The sequence below is a fragment of the Fringilla coelebs genome, assembly GCF_963513975.1.
Source record: "Fringilla coelebs genome assembly, chromosome: 1".
NCBI lineage: Eukaryota > Metazoa > Chordata > Aves > Passeriformes > Fringillidae > Fringilla > Fringilla coelebs.
Window position 1 is genome coordinate 85,440,902 of NC_140028.1, and position 27,845 is coordinate 85,468,746.

General features: G+C 45.4%; 1 protein-coding gene across 1 annotated transcript; it reads right to left on the reverse strand.

Moving 5' to 3' along the window:
* PXDC1 (PX domain containing 1) lies at nt 1–27,619 on the reverse strand. The gene is made up of 5 exons (XM_084216634.1): nt 24,244–27,619; nt 11,094–11,185; nt 10,689–10,806; nt 7,901–8,012; nt 1–1,847 (listed from the first exon to the last, which is right to left on the reverse strand). Exons 1-5 carry the CDS (start codon nt 24,497–24,499, stop codon nt 1,730–1,732), a joined length of 696 nt encoding a protein of 231 aa, XP_084072760.1. The 5' UTR covers nt 24,500–27,619; the 3' UTR covers nt 1–1,729.
* Between the last annotated feature and the right edge of the window lie 226 nt (nt 27,620–27,845).

Sequence of the window (27,845 nt, forward strand, 5' to 3'; positions counted from 1 at the left end):
AGGAAGAGGTTCCATGTGGATACACACCATGTCTACAGTATAAATAACATGTGGATCACAGAAATTCCTATTACTCAGCATGTTTCAGAAACTATGGGGAAAAGAAAGAAGACTTGACAGATCAGAAAGCATACTTAAAACAAGACCCCCCCAAAAAAAAAAAGAAGGCACTGTTTGAAGCTGCAGAAGTGTACTGAAGGTGAGTTATATTTTATTTTATTTCATTAAAATATATTTTTAAAACATACTGTGTAAAAGAATTAGGATTCTCAATAATTTATTATTTACATTAACAAATTCTGTTTGACTGTTATTCTATAGATAGAAATGAAAAGTCTGCAGAAGGGAGTTGTATCAGCTTCTTCAGGACCAAGCAAGCCTCTTGTCCAAGAAACATGTCCAAAAATGCATTTCTTTCCATTTCAGTCCCTTCAAAATAATATTTGCAAACAGATGGCAAAAAGCTCAATGAAAGGTCATGCTGGTGAGTGTTGAGCACTCACAGTGAGAGCCGGGAATTCAGGGTGCTCTGCAAAGGAGGGACCCCAGGGAGACATTAACATTGCACTGCTCAACAGTCAAGAGGCTGCAGGGTCCAATCCCACTCTTGCTCCCACTGTCCTATCTCTGCTGAAATCCATGGCATCACACAAGAAGGAGGCCTGCACGTGACCCTTCCAGGCAGATCTCAGAAAGCTGGACAAACTCCTTGAGACAGGGTGGCAGTGGAGAGACTGTTTTTCCTACCACTGTAGGCACACTGCAGCTTATCATTCTTTTTCAGTCCAAACACAACATAAATCTCAGTGTCTTCCTTCCCATCCTCTGGGAAGAAATATGCATAGGGAATTATCTCTCTGATGTAAACATCTGTAAGCACCATTCACATATGCTGGTCCACATGAAAAGAAAAAATATTATCAAAGTGCCTGCCATAGCCTTGACCCTTCTTAGCGGAGCAGCTCAGCTTTCCCATTGTCTTTCCAGACTTCCGAAATCATCCGGGTACCCAAACATCATGCACAGCTCATTGCAATGCCAGTTGCTGTCTGCTTTACTATTCCAGGAAAGAGCAGTCGCCCTTCCAGTGATTACACAAAAGCCCATGATTAAAAGAAGTAAAGCTGTCAGCTCATGTGTTCTGTGTCCTGGAGGCACTCAGTGGTATTTCTGACATCTCATGTAAGGCACCAATCATCCGGCAGCTGAGCAAAAAGCGACCCACGAGACCTCCATTAAGCAACTGCAGAGGGAACTGACAAAGTTCAGCTGGTTTGCTTGTCTTCTTGCTTACAAAGCATAAAAAGTGTGGTCACGCCATCCCAGGAAGTTTCTGGTGGTATCCTAAAAGGGGAACTCAACTTGCACCACAAGCATCACGGACGACTTGTGCCTGCTTCAGCACAGGTTTCTGACAGCTGTGTCAGGGTGGCAATTCTCACTGACATAGCAGAGATTTCATTGATCCCCAGGAAGCCTCTGCTGCCTTGCTTTCACAGGAAGTGAGTTTGTTGTCAGCAGCAAAGCAGATCCCTCCTCACAAGATGTCTCCATAACACACAACAGAGGACCACACTTATAAAACCAGCTTTGTGGCACTCTTGCTGCAGCTTCCCTGCTGTTGGTGTTGTCTGCACAGCCTTATTCCCAGAGATGCAATGCCAGAGATAGCAGAACCTATGGACAAAGAGGTTGGCTGGATGCTGGCTGGCTGCACCCCTGAGCAGCCTCAGTCCAGAATGTCAGTCTCAAATGGGACCAGGTGGTAGTATGTCAAATTGGTGACATAAGCTGTTGGATCATCACTGTCTTCCAGCTCTGAGGTAAAGTCACTAACACTTTCAAACCTAAGGAGAGATGAAAAAAAAAAAACACCAAAGAGCATTAAGTCATTTAGAAAATCAAAGGAATTGGGGAAAAAAGTACTAAGGGAGTGGGAGAACCACTTGGAGCTGATTTCATCCACACCTCCTTCATCTCCTATACTCATGTGTTTATGACTAAACCATGGGACAGTGAGAACCATGGTGAATGCAAGCAATTAATCTTGTCACCCCTGACTTTCAAAGCTACTAGGAAGGAAGGAGCAAGTGAGTCTTCTAAGAGTGAATCATGCAGTTGAAGTCCACATCCTTCTATTTTGTTCCCACAGCACATGTCAACAACACATGATGCCTCAGTTCTCACATAAAAATGAAAAAGAAACTGCCTTTGTTTCACATCTGAATTTGGACTCTCACTCTTTCACTTCACAGGCACCTTCTCTGGGTTTGGCTTTTCTAAGAGGCCAAATGTCTAACATAGGCAGGAAAAAATGACTAGTGTCCTTCTTCCAGAGTCTAGCTATACTTCCTATGGTAGAAGGTTTAGTTTTTGACAATCAAAGAATCTACAAATACAAAAAGATCCCCAAATTTAGTTTCACTTGTTTTGGTATTTTCCTCCCCACTTTCCAACACCTGTTTCATAACCTGCACTTTTGCAAGAATTACCTACTATCTTAAACCAACTCTCAACCAGAAGGCATCAAGCTGTTGGAACCTTCACTTCTCACAGTTACGCACAATCCCATTTCAAGAAGGCCTGAATTTCTGCAGTAAGAAACATTATCTTCTTCCCAGATAGCCTAGCAGTTAAAGGTAGTCACTGCAAGCCAAGGACTAAATTTCACCTCAGTTCTAAAAGGGGTTTGAAGAACTGTGAAATTTCTTTCTCTCAAATTCTCTCTTTAATATTTTGAAAGAAATTTCATTCATTATGACAGAGTGAGAAATAAGAGGAAGTAGAAACTGAAAAATTGTACAAGATGGAAAAAGAAATTCTAACCCAGCTCTCACTTTTCGCATGAGTCTCTAACACCTTTATCAGCCTAGCTGGCCTACTGCAGCTCTCTGAATGGCAGATAAAGAGATGAGCTTTAAAATGATTAATATTTAAAACTGTATCTCATTTACACTTGAACTAATTAGACTCTTTAGATATGTGAAAAACTGTGGACATCCCTCTAACCTCACCCTCGAGGACGTGAAGAAGGGTGGAAGGGCAAACAAACAGATAAGTCTCACACTCCCATCTCTTCCCAAAATTTTATTTAGAACTATCATGGGTTATAGAATAGCCTGGTCTATACATCCTTCAATATATGGCCACAAGTTCTGTCTTTCCCATACTCCTTCCTGGCCCTTCTCCTCTCTTTTTTTTTTTTTCAACTATGAGAGCCAAAATAGAGAAGATTTTTTTTTTGAGCAGAAACTCATGGATTTTCTCCCGCAGTGCTGTGGCTTTGCTCTTCACTTTAAATGAAACAGCAATGAGACTGAACTTTGAATGTTTATTGCCCTCATTCCTCTAGTCCCTCCAGGCTGTTTACTTGCCTGCATGTGTGGGAACGAGCGCACAAGGGAGTTGACTTGGTATCTTGAAAATACTTCACAGATCACGTTGTGCTGTCTTATGGACTGCAAGTGATCCAGAAACAACAGATTATGAAATACCAGCAGGGCAGATAGAGTGAAGAAGGCAGAAGTGGAGTCAAGAAGGCTATTCAGATTCTGCTCTTTTTCTCTCATCAGCATAAAGCTACATTATTACATCTGAAAGGTCCCACAGATTTTGTGGTTCTCCAGCCTCACTGACAGGTTACTACAAGCAGAATGTGAGGAGCAAAGCAGTGGATGTCAGATGCAGTGGTTAAGCAGAAAGCTTTTCTTGCCACCAAAAATGAAGTGTGTGCACAGCAGTCTGCAAAGCACTGCTGTAGAGTGCTCACACAAAACCAAACTCAAGAAACCAGGACTATTTACCACAGTCCACAACAGTCAAAATGCTTTTGTGCTGTTACCAACAGGTCTTTCAAAATAAATTCTGCAACTCTACTATGGACCTTCAGATTCCTCAACGCCTGAACTGCTGCCCTTAATTTTTTTTCCTCTAAGTACCTTGACAGACAGAGTGTCTTTTGCAAGAGCCTACTACTTGTGTTGTAAGACAAAATTCTTTATCATTTTAACCTCTGTTAATGCATTAGATTTGCTACTCAGATTCACCAGGAAGAAGAGGGAACAACATAGAAGCTTATGGTTTGGACAGGCTTGCTAGGTAAAAAACTGGTGGCTGGGCTCAAAGAGTGAGGGATGGCAAATGGAGTTAAATCTATTTCATAAGTAGTGTGTTCCTGGGCTCAGTTTTGGGGCCAGTCCTGTTGAGTACCTTTAGTAATGGGCAGAAGATCAAGTGCACCCTCTGTCAGTTTGCAGGTGACACCAAGGTGAGTGGGAGTGCCAATGTGCTGGAGGATAGGAAGGCTTTCCCAGAGGGATCTGGACAGGCTGGATTGATCAGCTGAAGCCACTTGTATGAGCTCCAACAAGACCAAATGCCAGGTCCTGCACTTGTGTCACAACCAATGACTCCATGGGGAGCTACAGATTTGGGGCAGACTGGCTGTAAAACTGCCTGGCAAAAAACAACCTGGGTGTGCTGGTCAGCAGTGGCTGAGCAGGAGCCAGCATGTCCAGGTGGCCAAGAAGGCCAATGGCATCCTGGCCTGGATCAGAAATAGTGACCAGCAGGAGCAGGGCAGGGATTGTCCCCTGTACTCAGCACTGCTGAAGCTGCACCTTGAATGCTGTGTCCAGTTCTGGGCCCCACACAGCAAGAAGGACATTGAGGGGCTGGAGCAGGTCCAGAGAAGGACAACAGAGCTGGGGAAAGGTCTGCAGCACAAGTCTGAGGAGAAGTGCCTGAGGGAGCTGGGGCTGTTTAGCCTGGAGAAGAGGAGGCTCAGGGGAGACCTTATTGCTCTCTACAGCTGCCTGAAAGGAGGGTGGCCAGGTGTGGGGTTGGACTCTTCTCCAGGTGACAAGTGACAAGGCAAGAAATAAGGGCCTCAAGTTCTACTGGGGAAAGTTTAGATTAGATATTAGGAAAAATTTCTTGACTGAAAAGATTATCAAGCATTGGAACAAGCTGCCCAAGAAAGCGGTGGAGTCACTGCCACAGGAAGTATTTAACAGATGCACATATCATGGAATCATAGAATGGTTTTTTTGGAAGGGACCTTGAAGATCATCTAGTTCCAATGCCCCTGCCATGGGCAGGGACACCTTCCACCAGGTCAGCTTACTCAGACCCGCTTCCAGCCTGATTCTGAATGCCTCCAGGGATGAGGAATCCACAACCTGGGGAACTTCTTTCAGTATCTCACAATGCTTATCTACAGATTTTCTTCCTAATAGCTAATCTAAACCTACTCTCCTTCAGCTTAAGGCCACCCTCCTTATCCTATCACATGCCCCCATGAAAATTCCCTCTACACCTCTCTTGCAGGCCTCCTTCAGGCACTGCAGTGAATTTGCAAAAAATGCAGTTTATCCAACGCCACAGACTCTGCTGCTGGCCTAGAAGACAGAAGTCGAAACAGTCTTTGCAGAGAAGTGTACCTCTGTAACAAAACCAAACCATGAGTTCAAATGCATTTACTTATCACCTTTTACCTGCAAAAGGACTTCAGACTACACTCCAAGAATCATACATAAAAGGACTAGTTCAAAAGGACTAGTTATGCCACATGGATGCTGAGCACGCTGGCTTCACTATAGTTGGCAACAGTATGGAGTACTGCCAACTAAAATCAGAGAGAAAATGAAGGAAGCAGAAAAGACCTACTTCAGAACAACAGAGTAAGCAACTGCAATTTGGAAAGTGCTGTGGATTCTTTTGCAACAAAAATAAGACTGCTCAGCTGGTGGATCACTGGGCAGGTAGTTCTGCAGGGTACACAGCTAGCCAGTATAGGGAATGAGCACTTCCTGCTGAAGCTTCAAGCACTTCTTCCCAAAAAATACAGGTTTGCTTTGCAAAACATCTCATTCAAGTCCATCAACAGCCAAACCCCAGAAGTCATAAAGAGTTTAATGCAGCTGAAAGGAAAAAATTCCCATCTGAGGATATCAAGTCCACAAGGAATTAACTCTGATGTCAGGGTAGAACACACCATAAATCAAATTTTACTGAAACCAAAAGGGAGCAGCATAGGATTTTAAAGTTTCCTTTCTGGGCTAATAACATACATTTAAACCAATGGTATAGAAAATCTCTGCTTTTGAAAAAGGTTCAAATTTTTACAAAACAGCTGCGCCACACTGGTTCCACTATCTCCTGGCTATTATGTCTAGGCTATAAAATACAGCTGCAGGATGGGAAAATTTAGGGCCCCATATAAAACACACATTGGAAATTTATTAACTTCTTGACTCTTGACTTCACATCCTTTGGAAAGTTAAACTAAGTCAGGCTGCACAAAGTCAGGCTGTTACCCTAGATGCATTTCTTCCACCACAGTTTATGGGAAACTATGCCTACCATTCAGTTTTTGTCACATTATTATTTTCTGACCTTAATAGTGTCTGACTTCAATGGGATGACAGATGATTGTAGTTTCTGATCCTAAGCCAGTAAGTTTTGCTTGGGCTGGAGCATGTTTTTAAAATCAAAACTAGCTATAAATATTTTTTAAAGAATTTTTTAAAAATTACCAAAGTAAGGCAGAAAAAGGCTTTCTTTGGTAATTTTCTCCTATAATTGTCACTCTCAGTACAAAGAGTGATCCACTGCGAACTATAACATTTTAATTTCCAGGTATTGGCCCTACAGAATTACCTCTAGTGTGCCATTTCAGCCTCATTATTACAATCTTATAAGTTTAAGTGCTGTTAGCAAGGTCAAGGTTCCAACCACTAAGTGATAAGTTAATAAAAAGACTTCAAGAAATTACACTGAAGCCAGACATACTCTTCAGCCTCTGACAAAATGTTGCCAAGCTCTAAACCTCGTTACAGACTGGCATTTCAAACATGACAAGACAGATCATTGCATTCAAAGATAAATGCTCCATAAGTCTTTCAGTATTCTCTTTCCTTCATTCAACTGGCCTAATGAAAAAGTAGGTCAACATTTCTCATCAAAAATATTAAAATGTTTCACTACCTGAAGCTCATTGAAATATCAATCACCTGATAAAACAGAAATCTGTAGGAGCATATTTCCATCAATACCCATCCGTGAATGCAGTCACTGGCTTTAGACTTAGATGAATCACAGAATGGATGGGGTTAGAATGGACCTCTGGAGATCATTCACTCCCGCCCTCTGACAAGGCAGGGTCACCCAGAGCCTGTGACACAGAACACATCTAGGTGGGTTTGGAATGCCTCCAGAGAGGAAGACTTCATGACCTCCCTGAGCTGTCTGTTCCGGTGCTCTGCCATCCTCAATGTAACTAAGTTCTTCCTCATGTTGAGATGGAACTCCTTGTGCTTTAGTTCATGGCTATAGAAGCCCTCCTGGTTACAGGTTTCTGATCCCAGAATACCTATATGCTTTAGGAAGCAGAACTTTCCAATGAAACCAGTCTAACTTGCTTTTTCCCTAAGGATATACAAGTGCTACACCAAGCCCCATCTATGCAGCTGTTGACCTTTGGTCAGTTACTTTCAGGGGTGTGCTCCCCTCTGAGGACAGTGTTTTGCTTCCCAAACATTCTACTATCCTTTGTAGCAGGATATGACATTTGTTAGGCTGTCTGAGTTTCCAAGTTTGGGCTCAAACCAGATCTCATCACAGTCATGAGAGAAAGAAATAATTCAGTTCTCCCTTCACAGCACCCCTATGGCAACCTCTGTTCTTTTTTCATATAGAGAGGACTGATCACTCTGGGGTCAATCATTCTCCCACTTTACCAGGAAATTGTGAAGTGTTAGCAACCAGGCCCAGTAACCTTTAACCAGTCAGGATGACAGCTGTAGTAATTTTGCTCTTAGGCAGACAATAACATTTTGCTAGGGGGGTGGGAAAGCTGCAGTGAAGGCGTCAGCATTGCTCTTGCTCAAACTCCACTTACAAGTGTTCTGCAGAATCTACATCCAGGTGCTTCTCTTTTCCATTAGGTATACTGTGGTCAATGACTATTGTTTCAGTGTTGGCTAAACAGAATCCATTTGATCGCATGATTTCTGTTGGGAGAAGAAAGAAAACGAGAATGAAAAAAAAAAAGCTGGAAAACAACTGTGTATCATATGTAATTGACATGGCTATAAACTGATATGTGCACATGACATTGCAAATCTGCACAGGAAAGTAGGAATGAAAAGGTGGTTTCACAGCTTCTTAAATCTGCAAACTGACAGTGCTCAAGTAATTTTATTCACCTAACCAATTAATGACACAGTATCTGAAGCAACTACCACTACCAAATCATAATTGTATTTTTCTTAGACAGTCCTAGGCTTAAGCAAAAACAAAAAAGACATAACAAGGGAAATGAAAAGTGACCTTACAAGCTAATTCAACCTCTATGATGCATAAAGAAATACCATGTTTTACACTGCCCTTGATACTGCTTATTTGTTTCTGTGTTAGCCTCCAATACAGAATATCTAAAATTTACACCTAATTCCACTGACTTACTACCATGGGGATAACTAAAGAGCAGCATCTGATGTGAATGAGAAAGTAATCCACATCTGTGCTCTATGGAATATCAAAAAGGCAAGTCACAAGGATGTTTTTGTCACAAAATTTTAGATGTAGCTAGGACCAACACAAAATAAATGCGCTTTTCAAAAAAAATCAGCACTGACTTAAGAAGGATAACTCTTGATCTACCTCAAGACACTGTGACCCTGCCTTACAGCCTTGCATTTTCAGCACAACAAAAAAAATTTAGCCTGTGGCACAAAATATAGCAGGCAGAAAAGACACCAACAAATTTCATCTATACATACAGTTGAAGCAATGAACAGGATATGAGGCATGAGAGAGGAGGTAACTTTTTTTAACATTACATGCTCCTGCATTAAGGTAAAGCCAATACTCACTTTGAGACTCATCTTTGACTTTCATTCCATATTTTACTGCAGCTCACTTTAGCTGAATACATTTGGGGGTTGTGAAAACATTGAACCCCAGCAGAATCACATTCCACCTGACTCACCATGAGCCATGATTGTACGATTGTAAAATAAGATTTACACCATAAATTCAAATTCAGCTTTCATCTTAGAGGGCAGCCCTTTCTTCTCCACCACCTACCACTCTGAGCAGGACCTTTTGGGGAACAGTTTGTTTTCTCAGAGAATACAAAACTGCTTTTCCAAGACTGCAAGCCAGGTAGAGAGCTGCACCATGAGTAACAGGAATGTCAGTATTTTCCTAGTGTCCTTGACTTGACCTAAGAGTTACAGCATTTCACTGCTGCATGAACTGCTTTACCCATTATCATTTACTGCCATCTACTGACAGCGCTGCCAGACACTGAATATTTCCATTGAGCAACATCCAGATGAGGCAAATATCAATTAACATCAAATTTCCACCTATGTTCTAAGCATTAATTGCAGCAATCACTTGAATTATGAAATTAATTACCACAAGATAGCTTCCAGATAGCTGCATAGACAGGAGAATCTCCCTCCAGTTAATTAGGTATGACTCACCACTACCAACAATAATTTAGAATTAAAACATGCTATTATTCAGCTGAGATTGTTTTGTTAGTACCAAAGAAAATTGATACCAGCTCCTTGCAAAATTATAAACCTTGGAGGACTATGTAGTATTTCACTTCAATTGACTGTAAATAAGCTCTTCTGGTGTCACAAAACCAGGAGTTGGCACTAGGTTTAAACAAAGTGCTTCAGTACAGAAATACAAAACCAGGCACACCAGAAGCTCACAGACCTTTTGACCACAGCCAGTAGCAGATGAAGAGGAGAAGGGCTAAAAGAATAGGCAAGGATAGGCTCTCCACTTCACCCACTACTAATCTGTGGTTTAGAACTTCCTATGGCTCCACCTGTGACAGGTTTCAATGCACTTGTCCTCCACTTCCCTGTCTAACTCCCCTTTGAAGTCACTTCTGCTTTCAGTTCCACCATATCCTATGACAGGGAGTTCCACTCCTTAACTATGCTTTGTATGGAAACAAAACAATATTACAACCTTTCTTTTGTTTAAAGCCTGTTGTCTGTCAATGATATTGGATAACCTATAGCTCTTGTTTCATAAGAAGTACAGGGTATTTGACCCCCTTCTATCCACAGCTTTGTGGACTTCCATCATACCAGTCTGTCATCTCATCTCACAGGTGAAGGTGACCTTCTTTAATTAACCCCTTTCTTAGACAACCTGTTCAACAACTTGAATCCTCACCCTATATTTAAATTCTATTCCATCCTGAGATAAAGAAACCAAAATTGTGCATATTGTATTCAAGAGGGGGATATGCTCCTCTCCTCTGTTTCCTTCTCCTTTCCTAACAATACCTAACATTCTCACTGCTGATATTGCCCATTGCTTGGCACCAAGCTTACACTTTCACAGAACTGTATCAACAGCTTCAAAATTTCCTTTCTAAGTGCTAACAGCACTATCATATGTGATGATGTGCACTAAGGACTGCATTTTCCTCACATTGACTGCCTGGCATTTGTCAGCCTCCCATTTCCCCACTTTATTGCCTGAATGCACCTTGCACAGAATTACAAGGAAAATTATATACTCTGTATCACAAAGCACTATTGAGAACTACATTTTGAATTGTTGATAGAGAAATAACAATGGGAACAGCAAATAAAGTAATTTTCATTATTCAATTCTTGTATCAACTGCAGGTAGATAACAATTCTTACCTGATATTTTAACTGGACTTTGAAAGCTTGGCTGAATTTTATGGACATTGTCATTTTTTAGAACTTGGTCCAAAGGAGATCTCTCAAAGAACGTGAGGACAACTTCAGACCTTGAATACTTAAAAAGAGAGAAATAAAAACAGACATCCATTTTTAACCAGTGATTTGTTTTGTCCCTTTTCTCCATTTCCACCCCTTCATAGTATGACAAAAAGACATTATAATAAGTGACAGCTTGGAGGCATCATTACACAGTTCTGGCACTCAGCATTTCTCCAAGTTACTCAGTAAATTGCTACTTCTTTCAGAGTTTGGCAAAGCCCATCACATTCTAATCTGCATGAGGGGGCATGTCACCATGGAGGAGGAGTCAAGCTGGGCTAAATTGGAACTTGGCTTACTCACCTTCCAGGGCATGTTTATAATAGTCTTCAGAAGCTTTTCCACTTCATTAAGTCTGGCTTCTATATCATGGGCTTCTTTGATTGTGATGAGCCCTAGAAACAAAGCAAACAGATCATAAGCATAAACAAAATCTCACTTGGGCACACTTTAACAGCCAGAAGCAGCCCCTCAGGAAGATGTGGCACAACCTCAAATATAGCTTCCAGAAATGTCTTTTAAACCAACTGATGACAAAGCATGCACCCCAAATTGAGGTAGGTGTAGTTTACAAGCAGAGTTGCAAGCCTGACACAAACTCAGCTGTTTATGACCATATGTAGGAATTGCAAGACAAGCAGAAGTAGAACCACCTACTCCCTCACCCACAGTTTCACTACACAGCATTCCCAGCAGGGATAGTTAAACAGCCCACTTTCTGCTTTCAAGAACCATTATTCATCCTTTTTTTCCCTGAAAATAAAAAGCAATAGAAAACCCAAGAAAACCAAAAGACACTTCCTACAGATAAGAGGGGGAAAAAATAAACACAAGCTAAACAAAAGGCTTTGAGAGCAGTTTTGTGTTTCTCTGACTGTAAGCCCCAGTGAGTGGTCCAAGGAAAAATTTGTCAATATCATGTTTTTCAAGTGCAAGATAACTGTTAGGATTTTTTTCATCTATTCAGTCACTGAATTATCACAGCGCTGCAGGAGGGATTAAGACTGAAATTTCACTGCCTAATGTCCTGAATGATGCATTTCAGTGCAATATGGAATTGCTAGGTATGGTGATATCAAACACTGATACCATATTTTGTATGTATAACCTGCAGGACATCTCTAACTTTGCCCTCCTCCAGCAAACTGAAGGAAATACAGCACAGGCTAGATGCATGTATGGGGCATATGAGGAGAAGTAAATCCCAAAATCTCACATCCCTCTAGTGAGCCTTTTATTGCTGATATTTGCAACCTACTTTTTCTAATCAAATCACCATTTAACTTCTACATTTGTGCATCTTTTCCAAGGAGCAGGATACACCCATGAAAATGAAAAACGTAAGAGAAATCATTAAATATAAGAAGCCACAATAAACAAACAAACAAAAAACCGAACAAAAAGCTGGAACAGGAAAAGACACAATCAATTAGAACCATCAAAATTAAAAATTTGCAAAGCAGTCTGTGAGAAAGCACTTCAATATACTACATTGTGTTAGTGTTTCTGCATCTTCCTATTCAAAAGACAAAGGCAGATTCATCAAACATGCAGAGTGTGGTAACAGCATCCACAAACAGTTTCAGTCCGCACCAGTCCTTGTTGTTTGCTATCAACAAGATACAATCCAACAGAAACTTTCCAGACAAAAGTGTGACTTGGAAGCTGTCAGCTCTCCTCCAGTTACAGCTCTAAATAAAACAGAGATTGTCTCCAAAGCAACCGGGTTTACTTGACTGTTGTCCCACAAAAGGCTTATACAAACAGGGAACTTTCTCTTGCTTAACAGTCCTTCATTTTGCCTGTTTTTTCAGTGTGGCTATCCCCTCACCCAGGTACAACTCACCCCCTCTCCTGACAGCAGAGCAATGCACACCAGCAGGCATATAAGGGAGGTGCTGTGTGTCTTGCCTTGGCTGGTGTACACTACAGTCAGATAGCTTTGCTTGGAAATTCTCTGAAAGGCTGTAAATATGAATAAACTCATCTTCATGGGTCCACAGACTGCATACTAGCTGGGCTGTGCTTAGCATTACAGACCTGAATTGCATTCCAGCACCTTTCATCATCCTAACTATGAGGTGCAGGCTGGGTGGATCTGCTTGGCCCCTCCACAAATACACTCCCATCCCACATGTGGATCGAGTTCAATTTTTTCAATGAAAGGGCTGTCATTTTCCCTAAAACAAAGAAGAAGCTGCCAATGGCCCCACAGCTCAGACAACCATCCATGATGTCAGAAACACTGCTGGCCATGCTGCAGTCCACATCAAAAAACCAGAGAGAACAGAGCCAGCCACCCTGGTGCCAGCTGCCATGGGGTGCTGCTCCACTTCTCCTGCTGGTCTTGATCCACTCTGCACAAACACTGATAGAGTCAGAGCAGAGACTGCCCAGCTGTGGCTCCCACCCCACTGCCGATCCACCAGGGATTCAGCATTCAGCTGCTCCCTCTCAAATCTGCCCTAGATCTCGGACCATGTCCCAGATAAGCATGCACTGTTGGAACTAGTATTTTACCAGGAAGAGGGATACTTTCAAACAAATGAAGATATTCAGACTGAGAGGGGGAGAGAAAGAAAAAAAAACAAAACACCAAAAGCACCTTGGCCACAACCCTGAGCATTCATCCCATGAGGAAAACCAGCCGAGCGGTCAGGACTTCTCTCATTAGTAATCAGGGAAAGCATCTGCAGCTCCACATGGTCTTTTTATGCTTCACCAAGAAGTCAGACAAGGCTGTCAGCCTGTTGCACTGTCACAGATCGCCCCGTGGGAGGTTTTACAGCTTCTTGCATTCACAAGGAATTTCCAGCCCTAGTATATTATCTCCTTCCACCTCTTGGAAAGACACCAGCCATGCAAATCCACACTCCAACCTGGAAACTGGCACAGAAAACTTGTAACATCTGACACTATAAAAGTGTTTCTTACTGAAGCTTCCAGTAATATCAAAACCAAAAAGCAGACAGCGTAGGAAGGAGAGTGACACATCTGCCTGGACAGCTTCCTATATATGTGCTCAATGATTGCAGATGTGCAGCTTTGGGATGGAAGGCTGCTGACCTTAAATGAATTCCCCATACAGGGAGTTCAATTTGGCCAGGCTAAAGCCTTTCCTTTCATACATCTGCAACCCAAACAAACAGAAACCACTTGACTGGCCTTATATACACATATATCTAAACCTGTAATTTCTTCTGCCATTGTCATGAAGTTTGTAAGGCCCTCATTTAACTTAATTCTACAAGTCTCTGTTTTTAAAAGTTAACAGATGCTCTTGTGGTTTTCAGTTAGTCATAGACCATGATCCCACAACCTGACAGACTGCTCCCAATCACACAGCCGCACTGACCAGAGCGAGGCACTGCCTGCCCAAGGAGCCAGGAGGCGTGGAGGTCCTGGTCCTTCCTTCCCATTCCTTTCAACACTCTCTAACTGGCTGCTGTCATCATCCACAGCACCCACGTGCAGGAGGAACACTGGGGTTTCACAAGGTAAAGTCTCTGGTGTCAACACTGGCTTAAGGTAACCCCACCCCTCCCCTGCACCTCATTTCCTCTCCCACACCACAACACAGAGATACTTCTGCTTTGCCAGCACAATTAGGTGAGCAGCAGGGAATACCTTAAACCACTCCTGTCAAAGGCTTCACCTCAGGAAACCCCAGACTCCACAGAAGAGGCAAGAGACTGCAGGCGAGGACTCCCCATCCAAGCTCCTTTCTCACCCAGGCACTATACTCAGTTTGAGCAGGAGCCAGAATTTGTGTAAAGAAGGGTCACAGAACAGCACCCAAGTTTCCAGGCCTATCCTTCACTTTGTGGGGGTTTCTCCTTTGCCTCTGTTCTTTCTCCTGTTTGGAAGATTTGTCGAGGCAGAAAGAAAGAGGAAAAAAAATGCCAGAGACTGATGTAGGATCTCCAGACGCTGGAAATGCCTGAACAAACAGACACACAGACATGCCAGCTGACACTGCAGACAGAGCCCAGCACCCCCCCCATTCATTAACCCTGACACAAATGCACCAAAATGCAGATGCATCTGAAGCGTGAGGGACCCCCTGGCCACATATAAAGCATCCATACAGCAGCTACATGTCCTGAGGCTGTTGTCTCTGCCCATGGGCCATAAATACATGTCTACCCTGTATTTCCATCTGGGAAACAGAATTTACTATCCAAGAACCCTTACTCCATTTGATATAAAATAAAAATAAGATACCAGTAAAGCAGCCAGTATCTTGGAACCAGTTGTGCTTTCTTCACTTGTTCAGTCATGCAACAGAGCTGAACTCAGAGCTGGGAAATTTGTTAGTGAGGTCATGGTGAAAGGCTGTTCTCATGCCTTTTTCTCAGCTCTGGCCCTTGTCTGGACTGCTAATGGAAAACATGCACAAACTCCTCCCAGGAAAACTTTGCTCTCTGTCTTGTTACCTATACTGTACTTGGACAATTAGCTGTCATTTCAAGTGATTTAAATGCTATAAACACATACGTTTATAGGATTTAATGTAAACTGGGGTCCTGCTGGCTCCTTTTTTGCCACAAACCCTGCTGCCAAATACCACAAACTTCTAAGATTCCTTCACCCTGCACAGAGAGGAGCCAACAGGCTGGGTGACAAGAGGGATGACACTGCCTAACCCAGTGTGGCACTCACCTGTGCCTGGGAGACTGCTTTGTTTTTATTACATAAGCAGTGACCTCATTCAATCCTTTTGACATTTTCTCTGCCCCTTTCCAGACCAAGAGCCCCGGGCAGAGTCTTTAAGACTGAAACGGATTTGCTTTCAGTTTGAGACCAAGCGTAAGTAACAGCTCTGCACAGAGCAACATGTGTCTGGAAAAGTATGGCACAAGCAGCCCCAGAAGCCTGCAGCTTTCTCCCTTCCCTGGCTCCCTGGTGCTGGGGCAGCTGCAGGAGGCTGGGAGAGCAGGCCAGCAGCTGTGTACCTGGCACGCTGGCTCACAGCGTGGGAGAGGGGCCCAGAGCTGCACACAGGCAGGAAACGAGCTCAGCAGCAGAGGAGAATGAACAGAGAGCCAACTCCTGATGTAAACACACAAGCCTTGGTAGGGCTGTCCTACTACTGCTGTGAGCCACCAAATCTGCAACTAATGACATCCTGAAAACCGCAGATAATGCACCCCATGTTTCTACCACAGGAAGCAGGGCAGGAATTGCAGCATGTGCTTCATGGCTTGTAATGAAATCACAGAGCAGTCCTGACAGTCAGCATACACAATGACCATTGTCTCAAAAATCCTCTTGTGCCTTCCAAGGAAGAGTAAGTTCATGCCCAAGTCAAGTATGTATCTGTAATGTCATGTCAATGATGACACACAGAAGTCTGTTTTCCTGAAGATGTACAAGTCACTATGTATACATGACAGCAAACTGTAGGCAAACCCCATCCCTCCAGTCTGAAGGACTACACCTCATGTTTGAGGTCAGGACAGGAGTAAAGAATGTCCAAGAGATACCCTATTTTCTCAAAATCAGTTCTATACATACAGGAAGCTGAGCAAGAGCAGAAGCCAAGGTGTACTTTCTGAAGATACATGCAAGATGGAATGCCAATAGTCCTAAATGCTGTGTGTTTCAGTATGCACATGAAGATTAAAGTTGCATTGAACCCCTCTTATCTGTCTTTCCATTCCCTATAGGGAGACTGCAGAGTAGGTATCAAAGGGAAAAAAAATAAGTAATAAATAAATCCAGAGAGAAATCCTACTGTGTTGTGCTAATCTACACTGCAAGAAAGATTTGAGGCTTATAGATTTAAATCATGAGTCCATTCTTCTCTCTTTGCACAAGACTCCAAGCAGCCGTTAGGGATTTCAAATCTTTAGGGAAAACATACAAGCTGCCTTGCATGGGAGACGGCTACTTTGCTGTCTCTCCTGACCAGACTTCAAAGGGAGCTATGCCCCTTTTCCCCAGTTACAGCATTCATTACCACTGCAGTGCTAAAACTTGTGCACATGCACAATCCAGGATGTAGATGGAGCAATAGAAGGAAGGTCCCAGTCATTAGAGAATAATGTTAAATTAAAGAGTCTTATTTGATTCATCCAAAGAAGGGCCAGGTCCAAAGTCAGGTCAGGCTGTTAGGGACCACATCTAGTCAACTTCTGAACAGACCCACGGACACATATTCCACAGAAACATGCAGAAACTGAAGCTACTCAGCTGGCACATGGATCAGGGCTGAAAGACAACAGACAACCCAGCCCCATTTTTTCTGCTGTTTTGCTCCTTTGCACCGCTTTGTAACTCCTCCATCTGCTTACCTGGTCTTCTCAATACCATTTCAGCTGTCATTTTCCCCTGCCTCACGGCCACCATACCTCACTCCTCCTAGCAGCTGCACAGGTAGGATACCTCCTCACCCCAAGCATGTGTTCCCTCAACCTTGCCACCTGGGAGCTAAGGCATTAGCCACCTCAGGCTGGATTCTGAAAAGGCCAAACCAGCTCCCATTAACAGCTGCCTCCTCTCTGATGAAGGAAAGAGAGATAAAAGATTGCTAGAAGGGCAAAGGAATACTCAGGGGTATGTAAAGGCAGGAAATGAAAAAAAACCCAGCAGATGGGAAAGCTTGTCTCACACAACTTTTCTTCAATAACTACAGAAATAACACCACAGGGATCCCTTAAGTCCAAAGACTTGATAAGATCCAGAGAAGATAATTACAGGCAATCAGGGATGTCAGATCTTCAATTACAAGAGACCAGGACTGTCATTTTTTGTTCTCTGCCTTTTATTTATGCTGTCTTCTGCAGCATCTGGGTCTCATCACCAGGGACAGGATCCTAGAGCTAGCTACAGCATTGGTCTGACTTAAGTCTGGCAGCTCTAGCAATTCCTCTTCTGTAGTCCTAGATATCATGAGTTCTATCAGCATTATAGTGCAAGGGATTTCATATCTCCAGAGCTTCATACCTCCTTGAAGTTTCTGGCAATGCAGCTCCTCTATGCAGTGACTGTCCCTGGTCCTTGCAGCAGTCATCTGACTCCTCCCAGATCCCACCAATCCACTCCTTTACACCACTTGCTCTTATTGGTTACAGGTGTGGCCTGTTAAGATCAGGCCTGCTTCTAATCTTCAGTAATTAGTCCAGCTGCAACTCATTGGGGGATAAGATTACCTTCTATACCACCTTCATTTACTCATACTGTATCTCCCTACACTCTTCGATGCCTCTCGCCTAATTCTTCAACCCCTCTCTTTTGGTGCAGACACACTTGCCCCTTCTCCTTGTGGGGGAGTTCATCCACCTCACGTGACAGGAGTCCCTACAGGATTTGCTATTAGTGCAATATCGCTGACAAGATCCCTCTCGGTGGCATTACTGAGGGAGCAACTAAAAGGACACAGCAGAGCTGAAAAGAAGGGTGGGTGTGGGAGGTGGACTTTTGACATTTATCACATTGTACTGCCCTTCTTAAGCTTGCTCACGAGGACCAAAATTTTTAAAGCGGTATCAGTACTCAAAATGTGTGTGAGTTACTCCATATTTTCAAAAGTTCTGCTAGGTAGTAGCAAACATATTGAAGATACTGAGGTAAATCTGTTTGATGGAGAAAGAGAGAGATCTTTCAAAAGCCTGCCCAAACCTTTCTTCTTTTGCAGTTCATAAGAAGCAGATGCAGGATGGGGAGAAGTCCTGTCCAAACAACTGTCTGACTGAAATCCCCTCCAGCAAAAGTGACCGTGACCTGAGGACACTGGCACACTCAAATACCCATGCAAAGAAAGGAGGGGGGTTAAAAGATGAGAAACCCAGACCATCAAGGTGATGGGTTCTCCACACATTGTATTATTAGTTATGGGATCTCCTAGGATCTCTGGAATGGAGAAGGCATGTTTTGGTGGCAGAACACAACAGACAGGCTTTACCCACAGAATTCCCTGTCTTGATGCCTGATGAGCTGCAAGAAATAAAAAGATGTCAAAGAAACATGAAATAGGAGTGAACAAAGCAGTCAAAATCTGATGAAAAATGCAAGCTCGTACAACCCTTTTTAGTGCTGGTTTCTTATCAGGTGAGAGCTGTCATGAAAAACACACCTCATTTCAATTCCTTTCCACCAAAACCTTCCCTGACACATTGCCTTGGTTCACCACAAAAAGGCAACTTGTGTCTAGCTTTATAACAACACAGTCAGCTCCATTTATCTCCATTAATACAAATGAACCATGAAATTCAGCTGATAAAAAAAAAACAAACCCAGAAGCCACAAACTTAATTTTGGTTATACAGTTCTGCTAGAGCCTGATAACCAAGAGCTGCATCTTTTGTCTGCCAGACAGAAGCTCTGAGCAAGCTCCACTAATGAACTGTTGACAATGTCAACAATGAAAAGAGCACAATAGATGCAGTGTATTTATCTGTATTGTCACAGCACCGAGAAACAGCTGCTGTCTGTGGAAACCACTATGCTGCTTCTGTAGAGCTCCCTCTTCTCATAAATCACACTCCCAGATGGTCTTGTAAACAACAACAACAGAAAATGCTATAATGCAGCGTATAGAAAACTAAGTTATGAACACAGCATTTGCAAGCAAACAATGTTCCTGGGCTGGCTCCTCGGGAACTGCCCTCTGTGCTGTGCACATCCCTCCAATGGCAGCCCCGAAGGAGCTTCCCACTGCACAGGCACTGGGACATGGAAAACAGCTGATCACCTGCTTCCTGCAGAAGGGTGTCACCCCAGAGGCAGGCACAAGGCTTGGAGCTGCAGCTCAGCCTAGTCTCTGTGAGGGACCGCTCAGCTCTGCTGCAGGTAAAGTGACTGCTTCTACACTAGGAGGCAAAATAAAGGTGCAAGGTTTCTCTAGGAAATCTCCATCACTACTAGAAAACTGTGGATGGACAGAGGTTGAGCACCTGCAAGGTGGAAGGGAACAGAGAAGTTATGCAGAGCCATAAATAACCATGGATGGCAGCACACCATGGGAGGAGGGAAACCTGGAGGCAAAGAAAAGGAAAAGAGAGGAAATAACAGAAAGAAGAGCGAGGGAAAAAAAAAAAAACACGACAAAGCAGAATGAGTCAGAGGAGGCACAGAAAGGAGGAAAATGAGAACTTTGGGGAGAGAGGTCCATCTAGTAATAAAAGAAATCTGTCAGAGGGCTTCTGATTTGGCAGCTGAGAGTATCAAAGCAGGACCAGGCACCACAGGTAGGTACAATATGAACAGTTACACTGGAAGAGCATCTAAGCCTCTGTCCTGGTAACAAAGGCAACAAACAAGTGCACAGGAGGATTGCCAGAAACCACCCTGGCACTCCAGAGGCAAAACAAATCCCAGTTTTGAAAGGCTGCTAATGTGCTCTTTTGGCTTCCTTAAGGGGTTGATTCTGCCTGCACTGAAGTCAGAGGCGAGGGAGGTGTGTGACTGCTGACTGTACTGCATCTGGCTCAAGTTCAAGGATAAGCCTTAGATGAGACCTTCTCACAAATGGTATTTAGAGAAAAAAGGAAAGGAGGGGGGCAGGGAAAGGAAGAGTCCTTTTCCAGATGTATACCTCAGTTTTGGTGTCTGTTTGGTCTGCTGCAACTATTTCTATTTCCATCAATTTTAAGTCAGCTTCTAAGTCCGTAGCTCTGCCTTTCTCAAGAAAACTGATTAAATTCAAAAGCAGACTTTGCATAGAGAAACAGGCAGTTTAGAAACATTATGCTGTGTTCATTGCAGGAGCGAACAAACTCATGTTCTCCTGTGATCCTCTTTTGTACATTTGCCTAGAGCAAGGGACAGGCAGATTTCAAAGACAAATAAAATACTAGCAAGTTACTGGCAACATCACAGTGAATCATACTTAGTCACCCTGCAGGTATGCACATATCTAACCTTGTTTACCAGCTTCCCAGTGAGATGCCTTGTGTTGCTGAACGTCCTTGGCCTTTAGCATCAGTGTACACTCCACATGCAGAGAGTGCACTCTGCCAGGCATTCTTACTAGTTACCAAAGCCAAGACAAAACTGTGGGAATGCCCTACTCCCCCCTGGGACTTCCCCTCCTCTCATATCTAAGAAAGGGTAAGATGAGCAGCCACTGCAGACAGCTACACCTCCCATCTGCACCTCTGCAATCTCAAAGCAATCAGCAGCTCCAGCAAATAAGGAAGGGGAGAGCATTGTGGAAGTCTGTTCGGGAGGATGAGGGGTCAAGAAAGGAATGGAGAGAATGGTTTCCTCATGCTGAGCAAGAAAAGGAGCACACTCCTGCACAGCATGAACTGTCTGCTGAAGCCAGCAATAAAGGTAACAACCAACTCTTTCTAAAATTGCTGACGTTTTTAAAATAACCACAACCTTCGTTTAAAAAGTTAATAACATCAAATAGCTCAAGCTTCCACTCTCAGTCATATCCCTTAAATGTGACACACTGCAGCTTGACTGAACTCTAGGATAATGCTAGTCCTTTTAACGCTCCTTAGGCAAATCTGTAGGGACTTTGGAGTCCTTCAATGCGATGCAAATTTGGCTTGCAACACTTTATCACTTCCTCCAGATAAAAGGCACAGCTGATATTCACCTTCTTTCAGGAAGCCCAAGATAAACACACACATACAAACTCACATACATATGCAAATACATTTGTATATATATATATATATATATATATATAAAAATACACACAAATGTATATGACTAAATGCTTACACACACAAGAATGAGCTTTTGTCAGGTGCTTTTGTTGGGTTAAGTACACTGAGCTTCACTGTAGACAGCAGGACATCTGCTTTTAAACATGGCATTAAGAAACCATGCTTACCCTATGAATTTTGTAAGGACTGAACATGCCCCATGCAATCTCTTTTTACATGCAAAGCTTTGCATCACTGTCACTTAGTTAAACGAGACTTTTATGTTTCAACTTTGTCAAGTTATCAGAGGCTGTGGCCAGCCAATTTAAAATGTTGGTATGATGAAGTGTTCTTTAGGCAGAGAAGCATACTCTGCAAAGCAATTTTCTTTAGAGCAGGAGCAGCACAATTTTAAACAGAGAATTGCTGAAATTGTGACGCACGCGGTAATTGCTTAGAAACTACTCCTGATTTTTATTCTGCCTCTGTTGCAAAGTTAACCCCCACCCTTTCAACAAGCTAAACAGATAATAATCTACTTATATTACGTTTCAATTTTTCAAATCCTGAACTGATGTTTTGCTCATTCCCCATTCTACTGAAGGCAGCGTGCCTGTTCCTGAGATAAAGGTAAGCCAAGGCTCTAGGTTTTAGGCAGAGATTGAGCAACACAGGCTGAAGATGGTTAATCCTTCCCAGCTGTTCATGCATGAATGGTGTATCTACCTGGGACTGTCAAGTAAAGCCAGTGCAAGGGACCATAATCCCATCTGGCTCAAACCGCACAAATAATGCTTTGGAGAGAAGTGAAACGAGTTGAATACTTTGCAAAAGCTCTGGCAGGCCTTGAGACAGGAGAGGAACCAGGCTCGCTTGAGAGAGGCGCTGAGGAATGAGAAGAGCTTTAGGATATGCAGCAGCTCCTGTGAGTAACCAATGGGGAAGGAGCCCTGGGAGGGGCAGCAGGCCAAGGATCGAGTCCATTTGCAGCCAGACACAGCACACACCCCGGTCCAGCTGCCAAGCTACTCTTCAGAGCCCTATAAAGCCAGCAAAGAGGACTACCGGCACCCTGGGACGTCAATTTTTAGTCACAGTGACTCCGGTAGGTGCTGTGCCCTGCAGCCCACAGGCCGGCTCGCTCCAAACCTACCCAGAATCCTCAAAAGCCGTGGCCCAGGTGCCACATACACTTGAGATGTTACTGAGAATTTACTGCCACTAAGCACTAGTAAAAATCGCAGCCGGGCTAAGAGGTGGGGTCTGCCTTCCGCAGGAACAGCCCCATTCCCAGCCTGCTCCCAAGCCTCCGGCACCCAGCCAGCATCTCCCACTCGCAGCCCGGAGCGAGCAGGGGCTGCGGGGCCGCGGCCGCCCCGGCTGCCTTGCGCCCATCCCCGCCGTCTGCAGAGGGCACTCGGGGCCCGCCAGTGGCTGCGGAGCGCCCGGGGCCGGCGGGGCCGGGCTGCCACCTCCCGGCAGCGGGGACGGGAAAGCCCAGAGCCAGGGGACACAGGCCGGGGAGAGGGCTGCGGCTCCCGCCACGCAAGGAAGCTTGGACGGAGAAAGGTACCAGCGTTTTAATGCGAGGCACGTAAAAAAACTCAAACCAAGCCCACCAACAGAGGTTAGGGATCTGGCAGGAGCATGGAAGCAGACCTGTGTCACTAAAAACACCTGTCAGAAAACATCCTTGGGGAGGCAGCCAGGGAGAGCTCGCCACTGGCAGGGAACAGAGCTCGCTGTCACACAGGGACGGCCCAGGAATGAAGTCCGGTGGGTTTACACCTCTACGAGCAGTGGACACGCAGTTCAGAGAACAGCAAAACACAGACCCTCTGCAAGGGGTCCCACTAGCAAGGTGGGAGCTTGGGAAAACTTTCCCACCCTCTCACAGAGAAAATCAGGCACAGAATATCGGCTTTTATCCGTTCCTGTTCAATCAAATCATTTACGTCGTAACTCAAACAAGTGGGGAGACTGGAAGGGCTAGGCGTACACCCATTTTCAGATGACTGGATGCTCCTCACCGCTCTACACACTTGAAATACGTCAGAGTAGAACACGTAACTCCATCTAAAAAATACCCCAACAATTAAACACACTAAACCCAACCCGCAAGACATCTAGGGTACGTCCTGCTTCTGCACAGCAATGCCTGAGCATGGACAACATCCCTCGAGTTTGGTTAATCCACTTCAGAAACTGGAAGAGAACAGACGTCTCCACTAACCGCGGTTGCAATTGCCGTTTCACAGAAGTTATGCGAAGAATTATGCCAGCTCCCCGAGTTGGTCCGTCTCCTGGCAAGCGCCGCAGACCTTTTTTTTGCCCTCTCCTTGCGGCAAACAACATAGCAACATGCGGAGACTTTTCAGCTACACCCTTTTTCTTCCCAACCACCCCCAGCCCTTCCTCGGGGAGCCCGGAGGCACCGGAGAGGGGCAGCGCCAACGGGGATCCCTCTGTTCCCCGGCACAGCCTAGCCCGGAGCCGCGCAGCTGGAGACAGCAGCCGCGATACTGGGATCACCGTCCTGCATGGAACCCTCGGCTCCAAACGTATAGTCAAAAAAAAAAAAAAAAAAAAAAAAAAAAAAAAAAAAAAAAAGGAGAAACGCAAATCAACATCCCGGGAGGAGTTTCCGACCGCAAAACGCCCCCGCAGTTTTTCTGCCCCCCCGCCCCGTCCGGTTCTCAGCGGCTCCAGCTCCTCACCGCCTCCCTTCCGCCGAGAGGGACCGCTCGCCCGCCCGTCCTCCCCGGCCACCGCCACCCCCGGGGAAGCGGCGGCCGAAACCCGCCCGCCCGCCGAGCACAGAGCGCCAGGGCCGCGGAAGCTGCTCAAACCTTGGAGCAAGGGGGAGCGGGACAGCTCGGGCCGGTCCTCGGGGAAGGAGTCGAGAAGCCGCTTGAAGAGGCGGCCGAGGTCGGAGTAGCTGCGGTGCAGGTAGAGGATGTTGCGGTCCGACCACTCGGTGCGGATCTCGTAGAACTCCTCCTCGTCGCCCCGCCGGCTGATGATGAGCCGCCGGATGCCGTTCACCCAGCAGCCCCGCACGTACATGTTCACCAGCGAGGTGCCCTCAAACACGGCCGAAGCCATCCCGCCGCCGCCCGCACATCCCCCGCCGGCGGCGCAGAGCGAAGCGCACCGCCCCGCGCCGCCGTGGCCAAGTTAAGAGGAGGAGGAGGAGGAGGAGGAAGAGAGAAGGGGGGTGCCACCCGCCGCACGGCCCCCCCCGCCTGGCCCTGCCCGCCGGGGCTGTGTCGCCTCCCGGCGCTGGAAGGAGGCTCGCTAGTGCCTCATAGACGGCGGCCGCAGCGAGGGGACGGCCCGGGCACCCCGCCCTGCCGAGTCCCCGGCGCCGAGCGGGACGGCTCTCACCCCCTCCGGGGCGGGGAGCAGGGTGGCTCGGCCCCTTCATCTCGGCTCCGCAGGAAGGCAGAGCCCCTCCCGTCCAAAGGCGGGGGGACGCCCCGGTCCCGGCCCCGCAGGCAGCGCCCACCCCCTTCGCCGAACCCTGCGGTCCCCGAGGGGCGGGATCCTCCTCTTCCTTCTCGGGACGTCTTAGTAGACGCCGCAGACATAACGAAGATTTTTTTTTTTTTTTTCCCTCGCAGTGACCCCAGAAGAGGTTTTTTCGGTTTTTACTTTTTTTCCTTAAGCCTCCGTCCCGGCCAGCTGAGGGAGGAAGAGTGAGACTGCCAGGCTGTCAGCCGCCAGGGTGGACCAGCGCCCCCGCTGTGCCCTGGGAAACCTCGGTGGAGCCCCCGGCAGCCGAGCCTGCACCTCCGGCGGGAAGGGGCGCCAGCACAGAGAGGAAAAACAGGAGGAAGGGAGTACGCAGCTGGTGCCTGGGACTCCTTCGGCCTTTTAATAATAGTCTGGCGGGACGGCATCCCTGAAGGAGCCCCCAGCAGCATCGCGTACAGCAGGGAGATGGGGAGGTTTGTGCTGCAAATACAGTCTCTCCTTCCCACCGGGACCACATGCCATGCGGTGCCCGAACGCCCAGAGAGCGGAGCGCGGGGAGAGCTGGCGGGGACCGCAGCAGTCGGCAGTAAGCATCTGGCAAAACCGGAGCAGCACTGCAGAGCAAGGAAGTGTGTGGGAGATGCCTGGATGCCTGCAAATGCCTTGGAGCTGCGGGGTTAAGATATACATACTGAAGGTGAAGCAAATGACAGTGCAGTGATGTAGGATGCATCATCCAAAACGGGATTCTGCTGGAAGGCAGTGGCCTTCGGCATCAGGCTTTATGAGGCAGAGGGGCTCGGCAGGGCCAAGGGAGGCGGGAGGAACTTCCCTGGGTCATGCCATGGCCCAGGGCAGGCGAGACCCTTCCTGTTTGTATAATCTGGGGAGGTCAGAGGTCTATACACTCATGCTACTATAACATTTAAGCCAGTTTCTGCCAGCGTGACATCTGTGGCTCAGGAGGCCAAGAATTCACATGGTAAAAATTCAGGCGCTGTTTAACCTCTCAGAAAAGTCAGCAGAGCCCACAGGAAAAACCACTGATACAAGGATCAGCCAAAAAGTAGTGCTTGGAGAGCGTCACGGCTGGTTCAGCTTGGGGTAGCACAAATAAGCATGATGGGATGGCACAAAGGTGAAAGATAATAGTTTTTTTGTAAAATGCATAACAAAATAACTAAGCCATACTCTTTTCAATAGATAGCATTGCAAGTAGCTGCCTACATCATTCAGGTTCCACATGCCTCTACGTTAAAGCAACTCCAATAATTGCAAAGATGTCCCAGTTGCATGTTTTCTCTGTTTTGCTTCTACATAATAAAACTGGGTTTAGCTCTCTCTGAAGCACAGTCATATATGCAAACAAGCAACTGAGCCTCATCTCTCCAAACAGAAAGGCACGTGACTGTTTGCTGCAGCCTTGCTCTATTGCACCTGCAGACAACTCTTTAGAGAAATCCGTGGTTTTGAGAACAGGTGGGTGATACTTAAGAGGACAGAGCAGATCCTATTCCTGCTAAACCGACTTCACAGAGCACAGTGCCAGACTCAGAGCTGTGGTACAAAACCAGAAAAAGCAAACAACCTGAAGGCACTCGCTTCCCCTAAAGAGGTGTGTAGCCTTTCACAGAGCAAAACGTGTTAGAGAACCACCTTGGATCACCACAAAAAGAGTTTTCACATGACTGTCGGGCTAGATATGTCCCAAGGCCCACATATTAGCTGTTCAGAGAGTTCAGTGTGGCTTTACAGGAAAGGAATTATTGTGAACCTTTGTATGGTAGAAAGCACTCCACATAGCTCCTTTTGTTCAGGTCAGGCTTTTGTAATCCCTCCTCTTGTTCCAGTACATGGTGGTCTTGCCTGTTCTTCAATATAAAAAAACCCCAAGCAAATAAAATGCCTTCTCTTCTGGCATTTGCTGTGCTAACCTGAAATAACCACACACCCAAAGGAAGTGAAACTTCTAGGAAGAGAACCACGAAAGTAACCCCCCCTTTTTTAAAGATGTCAGCCTTGCACTGCTTCTGTTTAAGTAATGAAAGCTCTTGACTTCTGCTCATTCTGATATTTTCTGCATTTGCAATAGAATGATTTTTGCTGTTGTTGGCCTTCCCATGACCTGTGTGTCACTCAATAAACTTCTGAGGCTCTCAGCACCAAGTAGGAGCTCTGGTGTGAGCTGGACTCTGCAAAGTCTTGGCTGGGGGTTCTCAATTTGGGCCAAAGTTGGCATGTGCCATTCTGTAGGCTTAAGCATTATGGAATTGGTTCTGTTTTTCTCTTTTAGTCTGACTGGTGCCGTGCTTCCAACTTACCGAAAATATTCAAGTCACGCAAATCCCTGTGTACCTGTCACTGCATGCTCATGGAAAATGAGCCTAAGCTAAAAATTCTATACCTAAAGGGCTTGAAACTGTCATCCTGATGCCAGATCCTACTGAATTTTACAAGTATGAAAGGCAGAAGTACTCCTATGCTAATGCTGAACATGCGGGGTCAGTTTGTTATTCCCCCAAGAGTACGATCCTGTTTCAGAAAAACTTTAATCCAGTAAGTCCAGAAGTACAACATCCCCTTTTGGAGTGAAAAATAGAACTGTGCACAGCTTTAATCCTGCCACTGAGCACTTCTGGCACTTGTTGCCTGGGACCAAGTTGTTAGCCCACTACAATCTAATCTCATTCTCAGCTCAGGTGGCAGGACATGCACATATATATGTCCTGTCTCCCCCTGGGTCAGGAGAGCCCCCATTACAGCAGTGTAATGTTGACCACACATTAAACATGAGCACTAGGGATATTCATGAAAGTTGGATTAGTAATAAACATCTATTACTCTGTGGCTCCAGAAAGGTTTTCCTTTTTTTCCTTGCATGCTTACACACGGAAAAGAAAAGTTTGCTTTAGACTAGCAGTGTGCCGAGGAGGATGGTGGAATTATCTGCTTCATGGAATGTAAAATGGATGTT